The sequence below is a fragment of the Formica exsecta genome, unplaced genomic scaffold, assembly GCF_003651465.1.
Source record: "Formica exsecta isolate Colony F162 unplaced genomic scaffold, ASM365146v1 scaffold893, whole genome shotgun sequence".
NCBI classification, from domain to species: domain Eukaryota; kingdom Metazoa; phylum Arthropoda; class Insecta; order Hymenoptera; family Formicidae; genus Formica; species Formica exsecta.
In genome coordinates, this window is record NW_021853662.1 from 226,339 (window position 1) to 251,642 (window position 25,304).

Here is a 25,304-nt window from a genome sequence, read left to right on the forward strand (position 1 = left end):
TATCATAATAATATTCCGGGATATAATGTAATCTTGATTGAATTTCTTGTCGCGCGTTGCGCAAAGTAATATATACAGGACGCATATAACAATCAAAGAGAACGTACGCCGTCGATACGTTGTCACGACAGCGCTTTTTCTTTTTCGCGTATACAAGTATATTTCATATCGTACAAGTATAATATAATGTCTAATTACAACTATGGTGCCTAATATGTACACAAGATATGTCATGTCAACTGTTCCATTAGGTCCGCATTTACATTTTTATGATGGAAAAATATTTTTAGTCGTTAAAAAAAGAATTGAATCTCTATCCCTCCCTCTCAACAATATATTCCTCTTAACTGATTATTCGCTAGTGCATCTACGATAATGTTTAGAATTTATCCGGCCACATCCAGCGTGAAATGCGATGTTAAATGAGGATGTAAATACGGACCTTAGTCTTCGCTTTTGCAATCAACGATTTCTCTCGACACGATGCATAACGTACAGCTTCCCTTTAGAAAAGATCGAGTAGGTCAATAAATTATCGGAACGTTCGGACTCATTTGACGCGATCTGAAAATAACGTTCGGAGAGGATTTCTCTCACTCCCACGGCTTTATTTCGTCGAATTGAGACACGTACATGTCGATAATGTCGCGTCAACCGGGCTTAATGGCGACAATTTCATTTCGCGAGGAAGAACGGACGCTTTTAATGCGATCCGATTTTTCGTACATGATAAATTCAGGACGATTATCGTGTCGTATTGACGATATATCGGCTGCTCGCGGCTGCTTAACTGCTTAAACCGTGACAATAATATGGCAAAACCTCGAGCTGTGGCTAAACAAGCGGTACAACTCCGAGAATACGTGGTGCGTAAGGCAATGTACATATGTTCGATTTCGCGGTGCTCATTAGGACGTTCGTGTTCATGGTTGTCGCCTGAATATCGTAAGGCAGAAGGAAGGCGATGCTCTAGAATGTAGCCTACGTTTCGTATAACTATTCTAGAAAAACAAATGAAAAAAAAATCTCCTCTATCATTACCTTATATTGATTGACCGATGAGCGAATGAGTGTCCCGCCGTTCGCTAATCTCGTGAAGCAAATGAAGGAACGGAATGTACATAGATCGAAATTGATGAACGAGCGAGTTTGATATCCGACTCGTTCCGATCTGATCCTCGTCGGACGCGAGACGAAGACGATGGTGCGACGGTTCACTTGGCGAGACTATTTCGATTCGTCGTCGCGCTTCAGCAAATTGGTTCGGCGAGAGGCTGCGGTGGACCATAAGGGGAGGCCCACTGGCCCACCCCAGGATGGGTCAATGCCGTCGCCGACGACTGCTGTCTGCCGTCCAAGCTGGACACTGGCGTGCCACCCGGATGCCCAGACACCGACGTTGGGTACGCCACCTTGCCGAGGGCCTCGGCCTGAAGGGACAGCATCAGCCGATTCGCGGCCTGTCTCTCAGCCTCCCGCTCCTCCGCCGTTTGTCTCCTGCAACACGATCGAGTGACATTGTTCCGGATTAATTCGTCGGTTCAGAATCGAAATAGCTGACATTGTTATATGAGAATGAGATTTGATAGATATATCATCTACTCTTCTGGATTGAGATTTTTCTTCTTTTTTTTTAATTTCAATTTTCAATCATCAACTTTGATACTTTAAGCAGGATTTTGATTATTCGATTATTGCGAGAAATACATATTTGAGATATTTATATTTTTGATTTGTAAATTCAGCTAAGTATTTTAGATAGGAGTTTAATTAACGTATAAATAAATTATTATGTGTCATTATTAATCATTTATATGTATAATCCAGTAATAGAAATAATCTTTGTACATATTTTTATTTTAATAACTATTTTGTTAATTTTTGATCAATATATACACTTAAATCGACTAATACCTGGCACAGCATCGGGACTAACAATAAGCAAGGGCGACTTGCGCGGAGCATACTCGGTGAGAGGAAGCGAGGCGGAGTAAAGGACGGGGCGAAAATAGAGTGGCGGTCGTTGGGGCGGAAAACAGAAGACGGATGTAATAAAGTTAATTCGATTCGTCACTATGGCGGGAAGCGGCAACCACCTTGCCGCAGGGTGGCTCGCGCGATGTCTGTTTTCTAGCGCTAAATCTATTAGGGCGCCGCAAAATGGCCGACCCGTTTGGTAAGGTCGATAGAGCTTGCGCGCGCGATCGCCCAAATGATGGTGAACAGCAAACTTTTTTCATCGTATCATTGTGTGTTTGTTGTTAAGAATATTATATTTTTTATTTAATCTCATTTTTGCGTCAAAAAACAAATTTTTTTTGATCACACCATTGTTACAACAGCAGTTACGAATAAACGCGTCTATTTCAAGATTTGCCTAGACGTTGCAGTTTTGACGATCACTCTGACGAAATGAGCTTCCGTGACAGGACGAACCCGATGGGAGGCGAGCTAATCCCGTTTCCCTACAACTAACACAATTGCTTGTGTGGCGCGCGATCGTTATAATTTTCTAAAACTGGTTCTCCTCCTGGTATAATGCCCGTGGACCTCACTAAAGACCAGTGGCGCGGACGTCCGTGTCCTCCTTACGAATTATGCCGCGTTACGTCCTATCGCGGCGCAGGTACTATCTCGTTGACCCTCTTTTTGCCCGCCTTTTTCGGCCGCGAGTTGAGCAACACGATCCGACAAACAACTTCCTGTAATTTTCTTTGCCCGATACGTATTAACGAGCTACCCGGTGGTACCGGCGACGCGGCGATCGCTTGCCGTTTCGAAATTTACTTTCCGATTCCCGAAAGTCGTCGATCCCGAACGTACTCTCGAACCTTCGTCTTGATATTGTGACTCTCCTCGTTTATCGAATCGATCTCCTTAACAAGCATATGTAATTGCTAAACGAGACGCGAGGCGTTTTACTTTTTATTTGCGTAAAATAACATCTGCACATTTAAACATTCAACATATTCAAAAAAACACACATGAATGCTTTGTTGATCTGTCAAACATCTATAATAGAAATTTAATATCCTTTTATTATTAATATAAATTGTAATAAATACTTTTAAATTAAATTAAATTAAATACTTTTAATTATAATAAAAACATTTATTACTATAATAAATTATAGCATTCTTTTTACATTATAAGATGTATAGTATTTAATATTCTTTTATTTAAATACGTGGCAAAATTTTTAAACTTTCTCCGGGTTTACTTTATTCATCCCTGTTAGTGTTCCAGGGTTAATAATTGCGCGTTGTCACGGCAATGAATAAGTAACAGTACGAATGGTGTATCGCATCGCGAGAGAGTAAAATACAATTGAAAATAGAAACGGAGCGAGAATTTAACGCGCGTTATTGCTTTTATCAGCCGTCCGTGGCGATTGAATCTCTCGCCGCCGCCCGTCTCCGAAATCCATTGCGGCTACGCCATTGCGGCAGTGACAGGTGCACCTACGCCTCTGCAAGTAATTAACGCGGTTAGCGATTAATAATTGACGACACCGTGCCGATTACATTTTGCAGCCCCCGACGCAGCCTCGCCCTATCCACTGCGGCCGGCATAACCATATTCTCTCGCAACCTGGGACACATTACTCTTATCTTTATACTTTAGCGCACGCTCTCGGAACCCGATGTAGAGATCGACTCGCGGACAGAATGACAGAACGCGAGCTCGCGATTCTTTCGCTCTAATTAACCCGTCATATTCCTCTCATCGCGATTCATTATTATATTTCTGTTTTATTAATTACCGAAATAATTTAAAGAAAAATATTTCAACGTGTGAGATCTTGACGCTTTTATAATTTAGTAACATTGTGTTAAAACTGGTATCTCAAAGACACTTTTAAAACTTTTTGCGACAATAAACTCTAATCATCCCGAATCGCGGCGCATAATGCGGATTGATTTTTCTTACGCACTACCTGCTATATTAAACGCGGGCGATATATCGTCGTGCCTGCGAGTCGTGTTTGAACGTTACCGGCCTGATCCTACACTGTAACCGATGAATGTTTAACGACGCAGATCGGTGGGGTCGAACCGGCCCGGCAGAGATCGAAACGATTCAGCCAACGGATTCGAGAACGTTTGACAGTTTAAAAGCCAAGAAGCTCTCCCGCGGAGGGGCTGAAAGAGGTGACGGGGGGAAGGAAAGGGGGGAACGCGGAGGATTGGCAGTCAAAGCGAGACGGTGAAGAAGGGGGAGATGGGGTGCGCGCGCGACGGGAGGGAAGAGACTACATTATGTACGGGACAGGGCTAAGCTGTTAGGTATCTGAATTATTGAGGCCGAGTTATCTCATCTCTGCCTACAGTCATCTCGTTACTTTAAACGCAGCTGCACGCCGGACCGCACCGCGCACTCGCGTCGCGTTAAGGCTCTGCGTGTTATGCGCGCTCCGAGGAAGACGAGAGCGCGCGCATCCTCTTCGAATTTCTCGACGATTTTGATCGTCGAACAAGCTCGAACTGCTGTCTGCAGTTTTGCTCTATGTAAACGAAGTATCTACTCTCTGGGAAAACATGAAAACCTGAAATCCTCAGGAATTTCTTCTATACCTGGAGAAATCAGGGATTTCTCATGGAATTTTATTGGGAAAATTTTTAATAAAATTTTATCGGGGAATTTAAAAAAATTCTCTTTGATAATATTTTTATATTGTAAGCAATCGGTAATCTCTCCGCCGATAAGTCAAGTTATGAATTATGTGTTTAAAATATATTATAAATATATATATCTATCTCTCTATTTGTATATTTAATACAATATTAAATATGCAGTACATATATTTTTTATTGTAATTTTTAGTGATAAAAAATTTTAAAAATATTCTCTTTACCTGGAATTTTGAACAAAAATACTGGAAGATTAGGGAATTTTCAGAGAATTTTTTTTACAAAATTTGAGTAGACACTCTGGTAAAAAAAAATAAACTGAGAGAGAAAGAGAGATCTCTCGTTAAATAAAAAAGAAAGAAAAATTTCGAAAATTTCTCTAAGATTTCCGACGGTCATGTCCCTTCCCGAGATTTTTGTTTCCATATATTTCCACAGCGCGACTCCCAAACAGGAAAAAGTCCGCGCGCGGTGACGCGTTATTGATCGCGCGCATTATTACCCTGTCGTGCGTGCGTCTTTAATTAAAAATGATGTACTTGTCACTCCGACGTGAAGTTAACTCGTCGTAACATTCTAGACAAATGTACCTGTCACGGCGATAACGTTCCCGAGCGTACTGAGACAGATAACGCATGTCGTCGGATTCTAAATTGAATTTTACGCTTGCTCCTCTCTCGCGACGACAAAAAACTTCTCGCTCGTCTCCATATGCATATGAGACACGTATGAGATAAGTCTTGGAACTTGCGTCCGTAATCGGAGACAATATATAGATCTTGTTGCGAGAAGCTCTTGCGGTTTTCCTTTCGATATCGAGATGTCAATTACTGAGTTATGCAATATTGAAAATTGAAAAAGATAGAGAGAGAAAGAGAGAGAGAGAGAGAGAGAGAGAGAGAGAGAGATAGATCTTGTTGCGAGAAGCTCTTGCGGTTTTCCTTTCGATATCGAGATGTCAATTACTGAGTTATGCAATATTGAAAATTGAAAAAGATAGAGAGACAGAGAGAGAGAGAGAGAGAGAGAGAGAGAGAGAGAGCCAGCAAATAGAATCAATTGATTTTTATTGTAACCCGTGTTTGAGAACACACGATTTCTGCGAGATGCGTATTTTAACAGATAAAAGTAACTGTTTTTACATTGTATAATTTTAAGCCGCTTTCATACCAAAAGTAGATCGGGAAATTGAATAATGATTGTAACTAAGTCTGTTCGAGACTCGCAATTAGGCAATTATCACAAACGAAATTAGAAAGGTTCATATTTTAACGCCACGTCGTTTCTCAAGCCGCACGTCACGTGACAATACCGGTGTAAATAGCGCACGTTAAAATTGAAAGAATTTTTGATTCGCGATATTTTTCGAAGAGACATCGAAGAAACGATCCTTATCGCGATATTTGCAACATCGAAAATTTAAATTTGCCGAAATTTAATTTCTCGACAAACCGTCTCACCGACTAATACGGAAAACACGACGAAACGATCCGTCGAAAAGGTCCATCGACCGATCGTGGCACGGTTGACGTTTAAGAATCATCGTCGTGAACCCTCGGAAATCTCTCCGCAGGGACTTTTACCGCTTTATCAACGCGCATTTCGTAGAAAACGATCCAAGGACTCCACAGCGCGACGATGATTTTAGAAATTCTGACGCGGTCGAGGAGAACGAAGAGAGAACAGAACGATGGGTATGCCGTATATACGAGATGGAAGGATAGAGAGACAAAGAGAATCCTTCGGAGAATGTCGTCAGGGCCCGCCGTCTCGCCGCCGAGACGCCCCCGGTATCGGAGACCCGCGCTGCAAACGGGCCCCCTACGCCCCCTTTTTTTATCTAAATGACGTGTTTTCGTTCTCCCTTATCTTGAAGAGACTCCAATACATTTGACTGCCAATGCGTTTACAGATATACGCGTCAGGCCGCGGCTAACCCGCTATTAACATTCCGAGCGCGGTTTCCAGCTCGCGTTTTCCTTCCCTTCCCTTCCTCGTCCCCCATCCCTCTCCCTCCGGAAGATTCATTCGTCGTGGAAACAACGATCGTTCTACAAATCGTCGTTAACAAACGTCGCCGCGATAAATCGCCACGATATTTCGGGTTTCGTTATAAAATATCGCCTCGACTCACCTCCATTTCGTCCGTCTGTTTTGGAACCAGGTTTTCACCTGCGCGTCCGTCATCTTCAGCGACTTGGCCAACGCCGCTCGTTCGGCGGATGCCAAGTACTTTTGTTTGTGAAAACGCTTCTCCAGCTCGGCGATCTGCAGCCTCGTGAAGCTGGTCCTCGGCTTCTTCCTCTTCGGCGGCGTCCGGTTCTGATAGGGATGACCGATCCGCCTCGGAAATGCTCCGGCCACTACGTCAAGAAAGAGAAAAAGGAAAAAGAATAGTTGATAAGCGGACGTTTCCTATACACACTGCTGGCGACATTCTGTCGCTATTACGTCAGCGCGTGTCCCTTTTACGGTATTCTAAATATAGGAGCGTTTAAATTTAAATTGAACAGGTTGTCGATACGTTTAAAGAAATATCCTAGTTGAAGTGACACGGTAGGTCGCTCTATGGATTAGGAGGAATTTACTTGAAATAACGAACTGTCATCGAAAAATGTCATCGTAAAGATGTGCCGGCGTTTTATTATTCATATCCGAGTCATTACGATATTAATGCGATATAATCGATAGTTCGATAGACGGACAAAGTTTTTGACGGACGATATCGTAATTTACGTTCGTCGAACATCGCTCCAACGTCTCTCTCGCTTAATATCCGCTCGCTCCGTCTTTTATTACGTCTCGATAGGCGGCTATCGGTGTCATTAAACACTTATCTCCCTTAGCGTAGTAATAGAGCGCGAGTAACTACGCTAAATGCCGCGTGCGAGCGAATGGATTTTCATATGTAATGAGAAAGTACGCGATATTACCAATTTCACGAGGATATACCAAAGACCGGATACGCAATAACCTGCGCGTGGATATCGCGAAAGCAAATCGCCGTCCTCGGCTGCTGCTAATGGATTAAAACACGGTATATCCGAGGAGAATTCGAACGTTAAAGCGAATTTAGTGATTGTAGCTCAACGATCAACATTTCCGCGATTGTGTGCGATTCCCAACTGTATGAGCTTTCAAATTATTCACCGAATTAATTAGAGAATTGATAACGCTGGAATGTAATCTCTCGTCGTGGATTACGGAATCGTGTCTGCGTTCAACCAGTTCGTATTTATAAGAAACAATCGTCGACGTACTACTTATTTCGATGCAATTTCGAAGCGAGGAACAAAGGGATATAGTCAGCGTCATGTACAATAACGGTCTACATTTTCAACTTTGATTTATTGCTAAATAACACGAGTAATATGCTCCAGGTACCCTCTCATTATGGCTTCCCCTTTCCCCTTCCCCCTCCACTCTCCCCCCGCATAAACTCGATCCGAGGATCGCGTGTGTTTAAGCGATATTTATACGAATACACGAATGAATGTCGGCTATTCTATCGAGATACATTTCTTTCAATTTTTCTTTTTTTTTTTCGACGCGACAACGGCAACGCGAAAGAAACGAGATATTTTTCGCCGAGAGATATACGAATGGACCGAGTATCTCTCCTCGCGTTTTGTCGACCGGGCTCATCCTCTCCCGCACAATTTGCTGCAAAACCGAGGAATCATCGTTATAAAGGGTAAAAGGGCCATCGAGCGAATATTATCCCATTACGCGGCCCCTTTATCTCCACCCCCCGTTTTACCCCGTTCGTCCTTTATCGCCGCCCCTTGTCCAGAAATAGATCCCATCGCGAGCGATTCAAATAATAATCTCATTAACGCGTTCACTCGCGATTTTCCTCATCGATCCGTAAACGTCAAAATGTGTATCGGACGAACCGCGAGATATCTCACGCTCCTGTAAAGCAATCAACTACCTATAAATAATACCTCTGACAGATTCTTAAATATATATTCGATGAATGTTACGGGAATGAGAGAAGGGAATAAAAAAATATTTGCAATTAGTCATCGTCCCATCAATTTTCATTCGATTCCTCGTGATTTGCGAGAAATGCATGATTTATACGGCATGTAATCAGCGATCCTCGATTACGCTTGGAGGCGCGCACGCACAAACACGTATACGCGTGTATGCGCGCGACATAATGACTACAATTGATAAATGATTCGAGAGACCGCATCGGGAATATTCCCGATTGATTTCTCACAATTGCCTCGTGCAATATGTTGTCGGCGACGTGCGAGTGGCACGCAAATTATGATGATACGGCGAGCATCATCATCAAGAAAGAACAGACCGCACCATATTTCGCTCTCTCGGTTTTGTTCCCGCGGCGACCACCCGCGTAATTCGCTCCAGCGAGCTTCGACCTCACATTGGCCTCTCACATTCTTATCCCGCTCGCGCGCGAAAGGCTCTCTTGCGTCATCGTTCTTGCGCTTATTAGGACGATATAATCGCGTAGTAGCTATTATACTTCGTTAAATTATCGCGGTGTACTAGACTAATGCCGGCGCGGTTTCTTTCTCTCTCTCTCTTTCTTATAACTCGTAATTACCTTCGCAGAATGGTCAGATACACGCCTGTACAAGGATTCGCAAAGGTTCCGACAAAACTTTCGTGACATGGATAAGGTGATGATAACGTGGGGCATAAAAAATATATAATCTATATTTCTATAAAAATGGAAGCTTATATTTCTTTAATAGAAGCGATAATGGAACGATTATCAATCTTCTGCCCATCAGAGTATCGAAATAACTAAAAAATTAAAGAATAAGAAGGAATATTATATTGATGATTTTTATTAAGAGAAACGTTGTCTGCTATACAACTCCCGTAACCTACATAGTGGTTTTTTTAGCCGTTATTTGTGTTTCACGTTGATACGTTAAATACGCGGCGTTTATGTTTTCTTTCTTGTTTTTTTATTGATGATACCTTGCGAGTCTCTCTGGAGCACAGGATCGTCTCAACGAGTAACGATGTTTACTATCGAGTAGCGCATACGATCGATGCCGAACAATTAATTAATGGCGTTTGTTACGAGGCGAGGAAGAGGAACGGTCTCCGCCAAAGTGACCGGGAACTTTTGATATCGAGAAAAGGGGAAGAAGCGACCGTCTCGTAAAACCAATTAGGCTCCGCTCTGCCAGCCATAACTCAGGGTTTGATGATAACACTCTCGATTCCTGTTAATTAACTGCGTTTAAGGCGCCGCTTGTTCCCAATCTGACATTTAAACGTGTGTGTGGACTCGCATCGCACAGGTATTAGAAAGCAAATCTCTATTAAAGGATTAATGAAATTTGCTTATAGCGTCGATTTGTTTCTCGAAAAGTATAGAGTCGAGAAAAAGAAAAGTCGTACATTACATCTTTGTTTGTCTTCTTACGAAATTGGTTCGTGCTTGATCGCGCTTTCGTGTATCCGACGATATCGTCGTACGAAGTCGTCGTCGTTAGCGTGTTCAACGGCGGTTTAATGTAGCGATTTGTCAAATGGTTAAAACGCGACTTTGGAAATATTTTACCGTGGAATCTTTGTGTCGATTTCCGACGCTAAAAATTACTGCCATCAAAGTGATACTTCCAAAAGGAAAAATTTTAAAAAGAAGGACAGATCCAGATGATCTAAATAGAACGAAGTATTATAATACAAAGCGTTTTTTTTTTTTTTTTTTATTATGTAACGAAGGAAATAAAAAACAAATATAATAAAAATAACTAATATTATATCTGATGTTATTTAAAAATATTTTTTATTATGTAACGAAGGAAATAAAAGACAAATATAATAAAAATAACTAATATTATATCTGATGTTATTTAAAAATAAAATATTGAAATATTTTATTACTAAACAATATCAGATATAATGATTATTTTTATTATATTTGTCTTTTATTTTCTTGAAATATTTTATTACCGTTAGATATTGAAATATTGCTTATAAATCAAAAGTAAGTTTCTCTACTTTATATCGAAAAATTATAGGCTTTCAAAAAGAAAGTATTAAATTGGAAATTATACAAAATATCAAATTTATTAACACGAGAGAGAGAGAGAGAGAGAAAATATATTTTAATCATTAGATAATTTTCTTCAGTATAATAATTTGCAAAGTCTATATGTCTTTACAGTAAGATTTTTTACGCATGAGATAGAGGCAGAATAAATCAGACTAATTTACATCCTTGTCTACTGTGTGTCTCACCACTTTCTCGAGCCCTGATCCCGGCAGAGTTAATCCGCGCACTCGCGAAAGCGGACCCGTTACACAAAAATAAAGTTTTTTCTAAGTTGCGCCTAAATGGTTTTAGATGACAATTCGTGGGATAGTATTATTTTGACAATGTGCCGTCCGAAAAAATCTTATCCTGCGAATTACTATCGTTCATTGTTTTAGCGTAAAACGCAAAAAACATGCCGGTCTTTTTACGGGATGATAGGTGGAATATATGATAGGTGGGATATATTAAAATTTAATTTTGTCTAATTTATGTAAATTAGTCTGATTTATTCTGCCTCTATCTCATGCGTAAAAAATCTTACTGTAAAGACATATTCAGTATTTTTACTATCATTATCATCGCGAAATCTAGTTACCGTTCTTATTGTGATAATTCAAATATCAATCGCAGTAGAAATTCAAGCTAGAATAAAGATTTTCGCGTTACCAAATAAGGAATATCACGAGAAGATTTTGTTCACCACAGAAGACTAATATAAGGGCATGTCCGGGGTAGTCGTAAAAACAAGATGGCGGCACGTCGCCGCAAAATGATCAGAGTAAATAAACGCGCGCGCACACAGCCTCCTAGCAAAAGTCATTGACATATTTTCAGTTCGCGTTAAGATTTCGCCAACCTTACATTATATATGTATACTCGTCAAGCAAAAACGTCAATCTGCCTCTAATCTCTATCTTTTATCTAAATTCTTGCGCTACAATTATCGTTCGTCTTATCTGTAATTGATACGTTGGGTAATGTATTATATTTGTCGAACAATCGCCATGTATTTTTGTAAACTGTGGTCCATTAAATCCAAAATATTCATCGCGCGTCGATTAATCCACTCGGCAATTTTAATTACTTTGATATGGAATTGTACAGAATCGTTTAAAAAAATGCTGGATGTCGGTGGACAATCTCTCCATCGACTGATTCTCATCATTCACAAAACTTATGATTGCAGAAATATCGTGTCATCTCTTTGTATATCTGCGTGTCCCAAATTCCAAGCTACTGAAACAATATAAAGAAATCTGCGAAATATAGCTCGTTTTTTTGAGATGACGATAATCGCATCAAAAAATCTCTACAAGCTTTCGAGCGCGTACAGCGAGAGAAAGGGATGGAAAAATTCTAATAAAAATTGGCGGGTTTTCCACGATACGCGCAAACGGTTTCATCTTCGGTGACCTACTGAGCTTGTAACATAACCTTTGCCGACGACGATGACGGTTCCTCCCGCGACCGAGAAAGAGACCAGGCCTGAAATCATTTGGTGATGCAATCGCGGGTCGCTGTCGCAGCGGCGGACCTAGAGAAAGTCATTACGCTTTGAGCACGTTCTGCCTGGTAATGGAGTTTGCGGCCTTCAAAGTAAATTGTTTTTCTGCGCGCAGCGCGGATTCCACGACCAGGTAACCGCGGTCGAAGTCGTTGAAAAGGAGAAGATTCCTCTCTGTATTTCGCGCTCGAGGCACTTGTCGCCAAACCTCGACCCAAACCCTCTTAATCCTCTCGCAGATAATCCTGCAAGGCTCTGTTTATCCTCTTTAGTTCTCAAGTTAATAGTTTTTGAACACCGTTTTTCATCGTCCATAAACAAAACTCTTCGTCTTCTTTATTTTAATAAACATCTGTTGTAGATGTTCCTCTTTTTCTTTATTCAGAAATTATTCCCTGCAATTTAAATTTAGACCTCGCGTGTCTATTTTATTCTCATTTACACGCAAAAAGTAGCGCATCGATAGTTTCTGCTTCTATCAGATTTATTTTCATTATTTTTATTTAACGGATTGTGTATATAACCTCCCTCAAACTTCCACTCTTCTTCTCTTTTCTATCGTACTTAATTAAAACAATAAAAAAATAATAAAAAAATAATTGAAAAGCGCGAATGACTTTTTCCTCAGAAGCTCAATAATTATTTTGTTAAGATGTTTGTCCCACACGTGGTTACAGATTTTAATTACACGAACGCAAAGTTGCAAACTCAGCAAAATCCATAAATGAAATGAAGATGTAAGACATGTCGAGAAGTATCGCACTCACTGAAGATAATAGCATCTGGGGTCTCTGAACATTCAGGTGCACTTTCAGGTGCAACCCTATCTATAGCTGTATCTTTATGAGAGATTTACTAAAAATGTTACCAGGCTTCTATCATTACGAAATCTGCACATATTTAGAAAACGTCGATATATACAACGTATATATTTATATGTACGCACTCACACATGTACCGCCGACAGTATGTAATTGAACCGACATAGCAGACAGCTAAAGGGCACTAAACGGATTCGTAGAAAGCATATTCCATTCTATAAAATTACGTTCTCCAACCCTCGCCTAATATCGCCATCTTAGACACGCTTCCCGTATGTTCAAATTGCTTGCCACATTTGATTTCCCCTTTTCTGTTTCTCGACATACTACTCTTGCCTTGAAGAAATACACTTTTCTGCCGAGAGATTAATAAGGATTGATATAAGTTTAGTTACCGTCGGATTTTGATGAAAAGAATGTGAATTGAATAAGCTGTTGCGATTCGTTTTACTCGCACGCGACTTTTATCGGATAAGAATATTTAGAATATTTTCAGCAGCAAGTATACTGGTTGTGCGCCTCGTATCTGAGGTGAACTTAGACATTCTTTTCTTTAATTAAAGCCGTTCGAGGAATCGCGGCGGAGCGTTGTAAGCCTGCAAAGGATAAGTACGGTAATGGGGGTGCTGGTACTTTGTTAGAACTTAATTAGAACGACGAAGGGAAGGAGGAATGAAAACTAAACGTTTCCCTTGGAATGTAAATTCGATACGATTCCGATCGTGAAAATTGTTTAAGATAAAATGCCGATAAGAAACGCGTAAGAGAATTACAATCTTTAAATTTTATTCCCTCGGTCTTCGAGGAAGGTTAAAGAAATGGATTTGTCGCGAGAAGAAAAATTTTCATAAAGGATATGTTCCGTTTTCTACCATATTTTCCTAACAGCAAGAAGCGATGAAGAAACCGCGACATGCAACCCTCCATGCTTCTTAATCTTTTGTGCCATCCTCATCTCGCGTCTATTTATCCGATGGATTCCTTATTTATAACGATTCAATATATATAAAGATGTGCAAATAATATGATAAAAATATATTCAAGAACAGCAAAGTTTTGCACTAAACGTAATGACAAGATTAATGACTTTGTTTCGGCGTGTTTTACACACATTTTACGGTGCTAAGATAAGATCTTCCACTCGATAAAATTTATGCCTAAAGATTTAATTAACCGATTGTTACGTAATGTTGAAAACTTTTTAGAACGCAGGGGGAAGGGGCTCGTTTCACTCGCGTCGATCGAAAAAGGGAGATGTGAGAGAGTCGCGAGCACCAATCATTTCTCAAACTCTATAACTTGATATAGACCCCCTTCCTCCAGCCCCCTACGACCTGGGTGGTAAACGGAGGAGCGAGAGGTAAAACGGCGGTGCCTTACATTATCGATATTACGAGGCGTCGATAAAAAATCGCATAAAATTAAGCAAGCTCTCGCACGTGTTCGCGATAAAACTCAATACCTTTAGCCTATGGATATCTGCCAGTGGTTCTCATGCGTCTGCTTTTCCGCCGCGAAACGAACGTTTAATCCGCCGCCGAACACTTTTAGAGAATTGTTATGAGAGGTTTCAAGGCTTCCGCTACAGTCACAAACGCACCCAGATCTCGTTATTTTTAATTCTTAACTGTCCCGTCTTTAAACTGACCAAATACAGCACGCTTGGCATTAATATTCTAAATGTAATTGGACAGAACTGTTATTTTATATATATTTTTACATTTATATATTTTTCTATACATATTTTATATACTTTCTTGTTTTCGTTGAGTTATTCGCATGTCGCGAGAACCTAATACGTTCTCCCCCGAGTTCTAAATAAGACCGAATTCTCTGTATTATTTAAAGTAACCCTGAAGTAAGACGCGGGCTATCATATATATTCTAAATGTATCGTAAACCGCAGCGTATAAGTTACCCCGCATTCTCATGCACGTATAGAGGTAAGCATTTCGTACGTTTCATCAATTCAACAGCCCGTTAATTATCATTTTTAAACAGCGCATTTTATTTTAATTTTTATTTTACTCGATGCTATTAGTTTGAAAAATCTTGTAAATTCACAATCTCAGGCTTAATATCTCGTTTATAAATGCTTGCCATCGTCACGGTTAATTAAATCGGCGCGATTGCTAAAGGCATTGGAGGAAATATGGGAGATTCGCGGCGGATTCGTCAGTCACATACGTTATGGCGAGCGACACGACGCGATCAAGGTTTACCGAAATTCGCTCTGACGTGCCGCCGAAGACCCGACGGCAAATCCCGCCGATTTCTCCGGGGACTGGAAAAAATCGCGAATGATATGCCGGAAACCGTAACGTCCCGGCGGCGCTCGTCCGCCCTGTTTTCGCGATAAAATATCGTCAACGCGCGGCGCCGCGTTTTTTCGACGTACCGAAAATGCCGGTCAAAAGATTCGCCGCCCGCGTGTATTTTCCTCGCTACAGAAGTCTCTGGGGATGGCTCGATCGACAGGAGGGCAGATTCCGGCGGATTTCTCGTATATCTCGCACGCGAGAGAATACCGGGTCGCTTTGTTGCAAGTGGCCGGCCAATCAATTGACCCTCCCTCGTTTGAAAATATCGCGTTTTGCACGCTCGAGCCCCTCGTTCAAATCGCGTTCCTTTGTAAACACAGCCGGTGTCGAGACCGATGAGTCGTTACAAGCATAACGGAGCCTATTACAAGACTTTCAAAGAGTTGCTTAGGATAGGAAAGTAATAGTGATATTTTATATTGCGTTCTGTAGAAATATATTATACTTCATTAATTGTTAGTAGAATATAGAATCTCGATAAGATAAAAAAAGATATAACACAAAGTATTATAATAAAAATAACGCGGAGAGGAAAAGGAAATATTAGAAGAATATATGTATAATTGAAGGAAAAACAAGGTATATAAAAAAAGATACATAAAAAAGAAAATACATAAAAAAATTATAATTAAAATAAAACTAAATAAAAAAAAATGCGCGTGTGTATCGTCGTAGCTTGGTGAGCGGACTGTCATGAACCGACTACCGTAGAGGTCAATTGCCTCCCGTGTTACGCTTCCGCCAGAAGCGATCCGAAAAATTAAATGCACATCTAGCGCACTAAATAGCACGGCATAATCAGAACTCTTGGTGCGAGTGAAAATTACAGCAATACCGGGAAACATTTTTCCGCACACGCCGGCCGTTCACAACCGATAGAAATCGGCGCAAGAAATTTCGAATCCATGGATATATAATACACACACATACCGGTGTAAGCTACCATAAACCGCGGTCCAGTCCCACATGCAAGAAGATCCACCGTTTCGATCCTCGATTGGTAGCACCCAACCTTGAGCCTCGCCAGCGTTTCTCGATATATCCGACCTCCAAATTTCCAATTTTTAAGTAGCTAATAAACAGGGTCCTAATTACGTAATAATTCGTGATAATACGTATCTACGCGCTGCTACCGTCCGCGGCCAACAGATTCGCCGTCGAATCGAGAACAAAACGAGCACATATATATATGAACGCGTATTTTTTTATTTTTTTTTATGTAACCCTACCCCGTAATTTCTAATATTTCATTGAAACGCGAGGATAACTCGTGCGGGAGTATTTGGCAAATATGGCCCCAGGGGCCGCCGAAATATTAAAAATTGCGGGTTGTGCGAGCTACCGCATCTCTATATACGTGTAACGCTTAATTCATTTATATACACATTCGCCAACGGACATATACATATATATGTGTATATATATATATTATATATATATATACATTTGTACAATTTCATCGACGAAGATGCCACGCCGGCCGCCGCGGCATCGACGGATTCTGGTTTTCAGGTTTCGGTCACGCGATGCCTTTTTTCTCTGTTCCCGGTACCCGCTTATCTTTGGGCCCGAGGCGTATCGACACATCGCGCCGTTTTCTGTATCTTCGTGTGTTGCCAGTCGTATAAGCTAACTTTCCGAAGTTGAGAAGAAGAGCTCGTCCTCTCTTTTTCCCGCAGGATGATAGCTCGTCTCGGAGTCGATACCGGACGACGATGATTCGAAAGAATCTTTCTGGAACGCACTAGGGATTTTTTATACGCATACCAATATCGTCTCGGATGTACATCACAATCATACGCGACATTACGTAAGGGGAATCGATTTTGCTTGTTCGCAAAAAAAAGAAGGAACATCTTAAAACGAATTCACCGCGCCCCGTGCCATTGTGCGGTAACCATTTCCCAGAAGGGCGTAAATCAGAGAAGTAATATGCGGACGTAAAAGTGCGAAGGCCTAATTATTATTGAACGTCTCTTTCTCTCTGTCCGCGCAGAGAGAGCGTACATTGTAGAAAATTACTGTTGCGGGCCCCGCAACGTTTCAAGCTCGGGTCCGCAGACTCATCGCCCGAGGATCATCATCGGGCCCGTTCTGCCGTTGCGTGGTAACTACAATTGAAGAGTTCAATTAGAAACCGGTCCAAGTTAGCCGAGAGCTAAACAATTGAGATGATATACTATCGAGTCGAGAATGCGCTCTAGTGTCATTTTAAAAAGCAGTTCGGTAATCGTTGCAATTATGCTGCATATTTTTTAAAATTTAAGTAATTTATATATTAGTTTGTTATTAATAACTTTTGACGCAGTTTTCGTTTTTATTATATCTCCGAATATTGGAATTCCAACAAAAGAAACTGTTTATTGACATGTATTTTTACGTATAGTGTGTGCTTTTTGGATAAGTTAAATTTAGTACCCCGTGGCGAAACGAGCAATAGCGAAATTAAATTTTAATAACTTATTAAACTTTAATAAGTGCCATTTCACATACTAGCTTAATCTTCGCATTCTTGACGCTGATTTTTTTTTGACTTTAATTTGTTTTTAATAGAACTTTTTATTCCGCTCTCGATTTTCTCGATTTTAATTGATCGGTAGTCAATAAAGTGTCGATTTACCGAAAATAGAAAGCATTCTGCCGAAATAATCTTATCTTTCGTGAGATCTCGATATGTCATGTCAATTTAATTGACGATATAAAACAGTATTCCAAAAGTAAATTCCTCTCGTACTATTAACGGGCTAGATATATTTTTCCAAAATAAGAATTTAGTCACATATGTGTAAAATACAAAATTTTTGTGAAATTTGCGATTTTTTGCGACGACTGCATAAGTTATTACAATCTTCAAAGTGCATTTTTGCGAAGAGAAATATCGCGGAGTGTAGTTTCGAAGCATTCGTAGAATCGTTCGAGCCCACTTTTAACGACGAGCGCATTCTGCCAGTCGCATTGGCGTAGTTCTCTAGTCTCCCCATGAAAATACAATATTTCCTTCCCAGAAAAACTTATCGGGTACTATAAATATTAGTGTCCAAACGAACGATTACCGACAACAGGTCGAGTATACATATATTAAATTTTTATCTCTTGTTAAATACACAATCGTAATAAGATACATATCAATCCGAGATAATAAAAACAGATGCAAAAACTAGATAAAGATAAGAGACGTTACTATTTTATGCGAGTTGAATCATCTTTATAAACGCATTATTATTATGAACCATTATTTATACATGTAAATTATCTATTCCATTTATGTATAATTTATATTTCAATTACATGCATACTATTGATTTGATTGAGCTAAGTTGGGCTAAGATAAATAAATGATTTACATATTGCTACAGTCACATTGATTAAAGTTGAAACGGATAAATTTAAAACACCAGAAACAATACAACTCCTTCGTCTATTTCGCTTGTTTCGTGCTACGCTGATGACTAGACAGCTCGAAGAGCTATTTGGCTTACAATCAGAGCGAGACGATTATGTCAAATCGGCAAGATTGTTTCTCTGAACATAAATTGCAACCTGATTTCGCGGTAGTTATGCTCGATTTTTATAGCGTTTTATTTCGTAGCGGCCAATGAATCGAAAATCCTTCTCGAATTCGCGTGTCGCGTTGAAACGCGTAAAGATCGATATTTGGACGTAAAAATCCTGTGATAATGTTGAAGAGAATCGAGCAATTAGTGTCTCCGTTTATAATTGTTTCGGATTTATGTAGCGTCTTAATCGCAACGCGGTATTTCCGGTCGACTCGGAGTCCCCGGCTCCCTCCCTCAAACCCTAATCGAGTGTCATTTCAGTGTCAAAATGACAGGTGGCGGGAAATAATCGAGGTAAAGAGACACAAAGCAAATAACGACATAGTTACCGTTCGCTCGTCAAGCGAAACGTTATGCGCTCTTATATATTTCCCGTGAGTTAAATCACATTCGGAATATATGCGTCGCGATCGATCCGACCAAAACACCTTGTCCGATGCCGTTCCGATCGCCGTAATATGCTAAATAAATGGCAGCACAAACGCAATTAGCATTTTCGCCCCGTTCGAGCGATCGCGACATAAATAAACGGTTTTAATTATTCAAAGTATATATGCGTGCATTATTTTTTAATTATAATGTTTCACAAGCGCATATATCGATCACAATATTTTCGTTCCTACTAAAAAACTGCTTCTTTCGTGCATATTATACATGTATTAATATGCGCCTTTTATAAGAAAATGTCTTAGATGTGGTTTCTCTCTTATAATCTTAAATCTCTTTAAGCAAAAAGTAATGGATTTGCCATATTTTTCGATAAGTCTTTATGATTGGTTTTTATGATATTTACATTCGAAAGAAAATTCGCGATATCCAGGATAATTTCTAAGTGTCACTGTAAAAATTGTATTGTGTCGCGATCGACATTCGCGCGGAATCATATATAGAAACGTATATATTTGAAAGATTACTTTGTTTCATTGCGTGTCGATATTCCTCTCTCTTTGGCAGGCATTAAGCGTACTTCGAACGAAATAATCGGGCGGGAGAGTAATGTTGCTCGTACGCATAAATACATTTCACTCACGCCACGCGAGTAATAGCGGGTTTCATTACCCGCACGAAAAAGTCGGCGCATTCGAGAGAATGTAAACGTTAATTATGTATTTTGCACGTACCTGTATTTTAACATTTTGCACTTTTACGTCCCTTTACCCGCGTGCAATGATCGCGCCCGTAATGATCCCTCGGCGCAGCAACATTTCCCGTATCGTATTTCTCTCTCCCTCTCTCTCTTTCTCCCGATTAAAGCAAATTAAAATTATACTTTCTAAGAGAGAAAGAGACAGATATGTATTGCGAGTTTAAATTGCTTTCGCAAATTACAGATATCTTGAAAGCACGCGGTGAAACACGAGGCACTCCGAGTAACAGAAAAAGTGTTTTTTTCTTCGCAACTTTATCGCGTTTATAAATTGTACGTATGTTATATGAAACAAAACTGTTGCATTTTTATTGCTTGTGTTTGCGTGACAAGATATGACTGATATTTTGCGCCATATTTGCATTGGATTAAAATTTCAATTCCGAGAGTTTAAAGCTCTTTTCTCCGTAGCCGTTAATATATCGCCGAATAAGAATTGAGATTAGAAATTGCCAAGATCATCCAAGTCAAAGAGAAGAAAAAGAGTTATCGAACGGACGAAGCGAGAGACGTAACGTAACGTGACGACTTCGGCTTGTCCGCACACCATTAAAGTGTCACTCGGTGTCTTCGACGATTTCGTACTCTGATCGCGACGACGGCGCGAGTGAATAATTCGCCGCTAATATATAATTGATATCCTCTATATATACGGTTAGCAGTCGCGAAGCGCAGTAATGACACCAAGTAGAGGGATCCACGCCTCTCTCTAGCCCGGGGTCGCCGTCTAAAGATATACCCATCCCAATTAGAGGAATTGACATCGATGATCGCCGACGCCAACCGGGAACGCCTCTCGTCGCTTTATATTTCGTCACTCGATTCTATCGAACGGCCGGTTCAATCCCCTGCCAGGAATTAATAATATCTGACAATCTCGCTAATTGCATAAATCATCTGTTCCTTCTGCATCATGTAAGTGAGACACATAATTCGATCGAACATATATACCACACATGCGCGATCGTTATCACGCCGAGATAGTATAATAACGATTCGTAATAGCGAGAGAGATAAGTAAACCAATTAATGTTTCACACAGTGTTTAATAGCTAATATCTTTTTCTACCAAGATACCACACATCGTAGAATATAGTCATGCGAATTATACATTTATGTAAACCTGATATTTGAATAACTGCCAGCAGAGAAAGAGAGAGAGAGAAAGATACAAATATGTATCTCTGTAAATAAGTATGTATAAGTATATATGTTTTTTGTTAAATCATCATATTTTTAAACTATCCAATATGTTTTCAAGATTTATTTTTAAATTATCAGCTATGTGTAAGAATCTAATAAAGGCTCGATGCTATTTTAGACTTCATTAAAAATTAAGACATTTATTCTTTATTTAAAACGTCGCTGTTTTGCGCATTACGATAAATTAATGAAGATCGATGATATAATGTACATCGAAATATCATTATTTTATAATTACATACGTGAATTCAAGAACTCTCTACTGGAACGAAATGTTTAAATCTAATTTTCTCTCTTGCTACTCTCTCGAAAATATCTAAAACATCATTTACTCGAGACGGAATCATCTCGTTTCAAAATCAAGATACGACACGCAACGAGATATTAACAATACGAAGTAGAAATCAACAATAACAATCAATGTACTTTACCGAAAGTCTTATTCCATTTTGCACCAGTAACATGTTTAAGATTAAATGCACATTAATCTGACGAGGAAAATTTTCTCCCCCACATATGCATTGTGGATTTAATTCTGAGAAACGAGAAAGAAATCGACGCAAAACAATGAGGCTACTTTTTTTAAGAATTACCGAGGAATCATCGAAGAGCTTCGATAATGGAGTTTATTTGCTTGAAATATAAATATTCGCGAGATTTGTCTGCCAGCTAACAATGAGATGATATTTTTCGCAGCATCAATTTTCTCGTTAATAGGAAAACAGGAATTTAACACGCTTAATCTTCAATTTTCATGCAATATGTATATAATTATTTAATTAAAAATTATTATCCCTTAGAGCACACATGTCGAAATGTCACTAAATTACCTTATGTACTATATACCTGCTAGTCTATCCTTGAGATGCGGATGCGGTTGCAGGGGATGCGCGGCGAGGTTCGCCAAGAGACTCGCCCTGTGGAGACCCGCTGCCGCGGCCTGTTGTTGACTGTGTTGTAGGGCCTGCAGGCTCCAGGGTGGTATCAGGGCCTGTGCAGGGAGAGCTCCGGTCGGTGCACCGTTCGCTCCCGGCGGCCGATGCGCCGGTACCCTTATGACCCCGCCGCCGGTGTAGATGAGATTAGTACCGGTAGGAAAGAGCCGGAAGGGGGCAAGAAGGTCCGCCGCCGAGGCGCAGTGAACGGACGAGGACGATGAGTTGGCTCGAGTGTCGGGCGTGCTGTCGTCGTCATCCTTCTCCGACAGTTTCTCCTCGACATCGTGGCCCCAGGACCGCCTGCCATCGTCCAGGACACCGCCCAGAGACGTCTGACTGTTGTTGTTGTTATTGTTATTATTGCCCTCCTCCCAGGACCATTTTCTCTCCTTGTCGCTATCCGGCTCTTCCCCCAGCAGACGACTTATGCTGAACGGGTGGCTTCGGGAAGAGTCATTCGGCAGCGTTCTCGTGCCGGTTTGGCTCGGGGGTGGCGAAGTGGAGCATTCGGACGTCTCCTGGGACACGTGGCGACCGTCGTGGCTCGCGTAATTTCGCGGACTGCAGCTACGAGAATCCGAGTCGTCTACGTTGATCTCCTCCGTCGCGTCCACGTCGCTATCGCCGCGTTCCGACATGGTCCCTCCTTCTCCTCGCGAGAACTCGGCGCTTGGTATCGGTTTCCACGAAAAGATTTATGTTTCAAACAGCGGGTATCTTCATCGGGAGTTGTTACACGGTATACAACAATCCGCGAAGCGACAGGTCATGGGAACGAATGATGGAATGGAGAAGATTAATTCGGGAGAACTTTTTGTTCGGAAGGACTAGATTACGATGGATTCAAGAGTTCGACGAGCGTTTAAATTTATTGCACAATGAATTTGACCTGGACCATCTCATAAATTTCACGTTGAGCGGCGGCCATTTTGTTTCTACGCATGTATACCGACGCTGGTACCATTTATATACACAGGACGGAAAAACTTACCGAATATATTCATTTCTCCCCAAATTTTTTCTCGCTGATTCACCGTCTTTCTCTCTTCACTCTTTTTTAACCAGTTTGAGATGCTACATTCCAAGCGCGAATTTCACTGATTTCGTTCACTGACTTGATCAGCCATCGATTCTTTTTGACACATAAACAACAATTCTGTCCGTGTCGATACATCAACTCTGTCTTCAAAAACTAAAATCCATTCTTGAATCACGTCTCTTTTTCATAACGCGTATCGGGAACCAACGAGCCTCTTTCGAGGCTGGTCTCTCTGTCATTTTGAACAAAGAAAACAAATACCTCTGCTGTTTCGTGGGTCACTTTACGTCGATCGGAAATCGTACCGAGAAAATTTTTTTCCTCCCGGAAAACACTCGACCTCGCACTAACGATAAGCCCGAATCTTGACAGGTCTCAGTCTCAGAGCCGAGAAACCAATTTCTCAGGAACACTAGACGAAAGACGCACGCGGCGAAGGACTTCGCACTTCATGAAAACATAACAGGCCGCGTTCGCGCGATCATCCAAATGACGAGAGTGGGAACTCGTTCTTCGTTTCGTCAAAAACTCGGAGTCCTCGGTGGCTTAACCGGAGCGTCAGCGAGTGCGTGAATCCGGATCGGTCGCGTCGAGAGAGACCAGACGTTGTGAGGGTACCGGTGAAGCCAGATGGTTTATCCCTACCAGGACGGCGAGATGCGTCGCCGACTCCCGGCACCCGAGTTCCAGGTAGCCTCGCCCACTGTTGGTTGGTCCAACCAATCCGGCAACGGCTCTCTACGCCCACGGACTTGCACATTGGTCGCTGTTAAATTGATACCTATTTAACATTTGAGCAGAATGTTGCAGGCGCGATCGCCTTTTTCCCCTGTATTATTTATTGCTCGATCGTCGTGCCTCCTTTTTTCGCCCCCTTCTCTTGCTCGCTCTGCCGCTTCTTTTCTTCGCGTTTCTTCTCTTGCCGCGTTCTCCACGGATAGTCCTTATAGCTATCTCCTTCTCTTTCACTCTCTCGCACCGCGCCGCATCGAGTCGAGGAAGTGGCGGGACTTAATTACGGAGAATATTCTTACTACCCTCTCTTGCCCTCTCCCTTTCTCTCTCTCTCTCTTCTTTTCTCTTGTTCGTTCGTCCCATCGTATTATCGTATCATGGATGCCATGAGGAGAATGCAAGAGCAGCAGAGTTGCGTCTTTTCAATTTTAGACATACGAGCGATATGTTTAGACGTATGAGAGCGAAAAGAAAAGAAACATCAGTTTTATCAATACTTGTTTAATTCTCTTCATATTTTTTTTTCTCTGTCTTTCTCTCTCAGTAAAAACAAGGATCGCAAGAAGCCAATAACGAGATGATCCGTTATCCAATAATCCCGCTCCATTGTTATCCAACTCTCTTTCAACGGAATCTAATTATGCGAGGTGCATGCCAACCGGTGATCCTTCTCGAGAGGGCGGGTCGATATCTTTTACCGGGAAGTTCCTTACGACCGATCGATTAGTCGCACCACCCCGTAGGGGTGGCTGTCCGACCGCGTAAATGCGCGGGCGCGTCCTTTTATATGAGCCGGTTTAAAATGGTGACTGTCGACAAGCTCGACCCGCCATTTTCCACATCCTATCGAGAAGACGTATATCTTTCCCCTTAACCGAACGCAAGAGGAAGCGCTTTTTTTCGCACCTCTACGAAGTTCTACGATCGAGAATTCGCTATATTAAATTCATCTTTGCCGCGAAAGGACTTTTAATTTATTTCTGCAGACTGCAATTAAATTAATCAAAGCAACGATCTTGCTCGTAAAAAAATTAATCGTCTTTTCGTTAATTTTTAAATATATTTGTGGAGTCGAACTGATCTCGAGGATCAATCCTCTGCCAGTTTCACAATTAATACTTTTAGATCTCAAATTCTTACATAGTGGTGCATTCCGATTGTTATATTTGAACGGTAAAAAAAATAAATAAATAGAAAAATATAAAAACATTAAAGCGATGAATTCAAAGAATCTATCAGTTTTCCAAAAACACTGCCAAATTCTTCGAGTTCATCGTTTCAATGCTTTTATTTTTATCACTTTTCCAGAAAAATTGATTAGCCGGCAATATACGTGCGAACGTACTGCGTTGCGCAAGAATATTTCGATTGTCG

General features: G+C 40.9%; 1 protein-coding gene across 1 annotated transcript in view; it reads right to left on the reverse strand.

Moving 5' to 3' along the window:
- Positions 1 to 25,304, reverse strand: part of LOC115244956 (homeobox protein DLX-5-like) — a 25,707-nt gene continuing 403 nt past the window's right edge. Inside the window, exons 2-4 of the mRNA XM_029822985.1 lie at positions 22,065 to 22,567; positions 6,766 to 6,994; positions 1 to 1,497 (exon numbers count right to left, since the gene is read on the reverse strand). Coding sequence (XP_029678845.1) covers positions 1,251 to 1,497; positions 6,766 to 6,994; positions 22,065 to 22,567 — 979 coding nt within the window. The 3' untranslated portion in view covers positions 1 to 1,250. The remainder of the gene's footprint in view (positions 1,498 to 6,765; positions 6,995 to 22,064; positions 22,568 to 25,304) is intronic.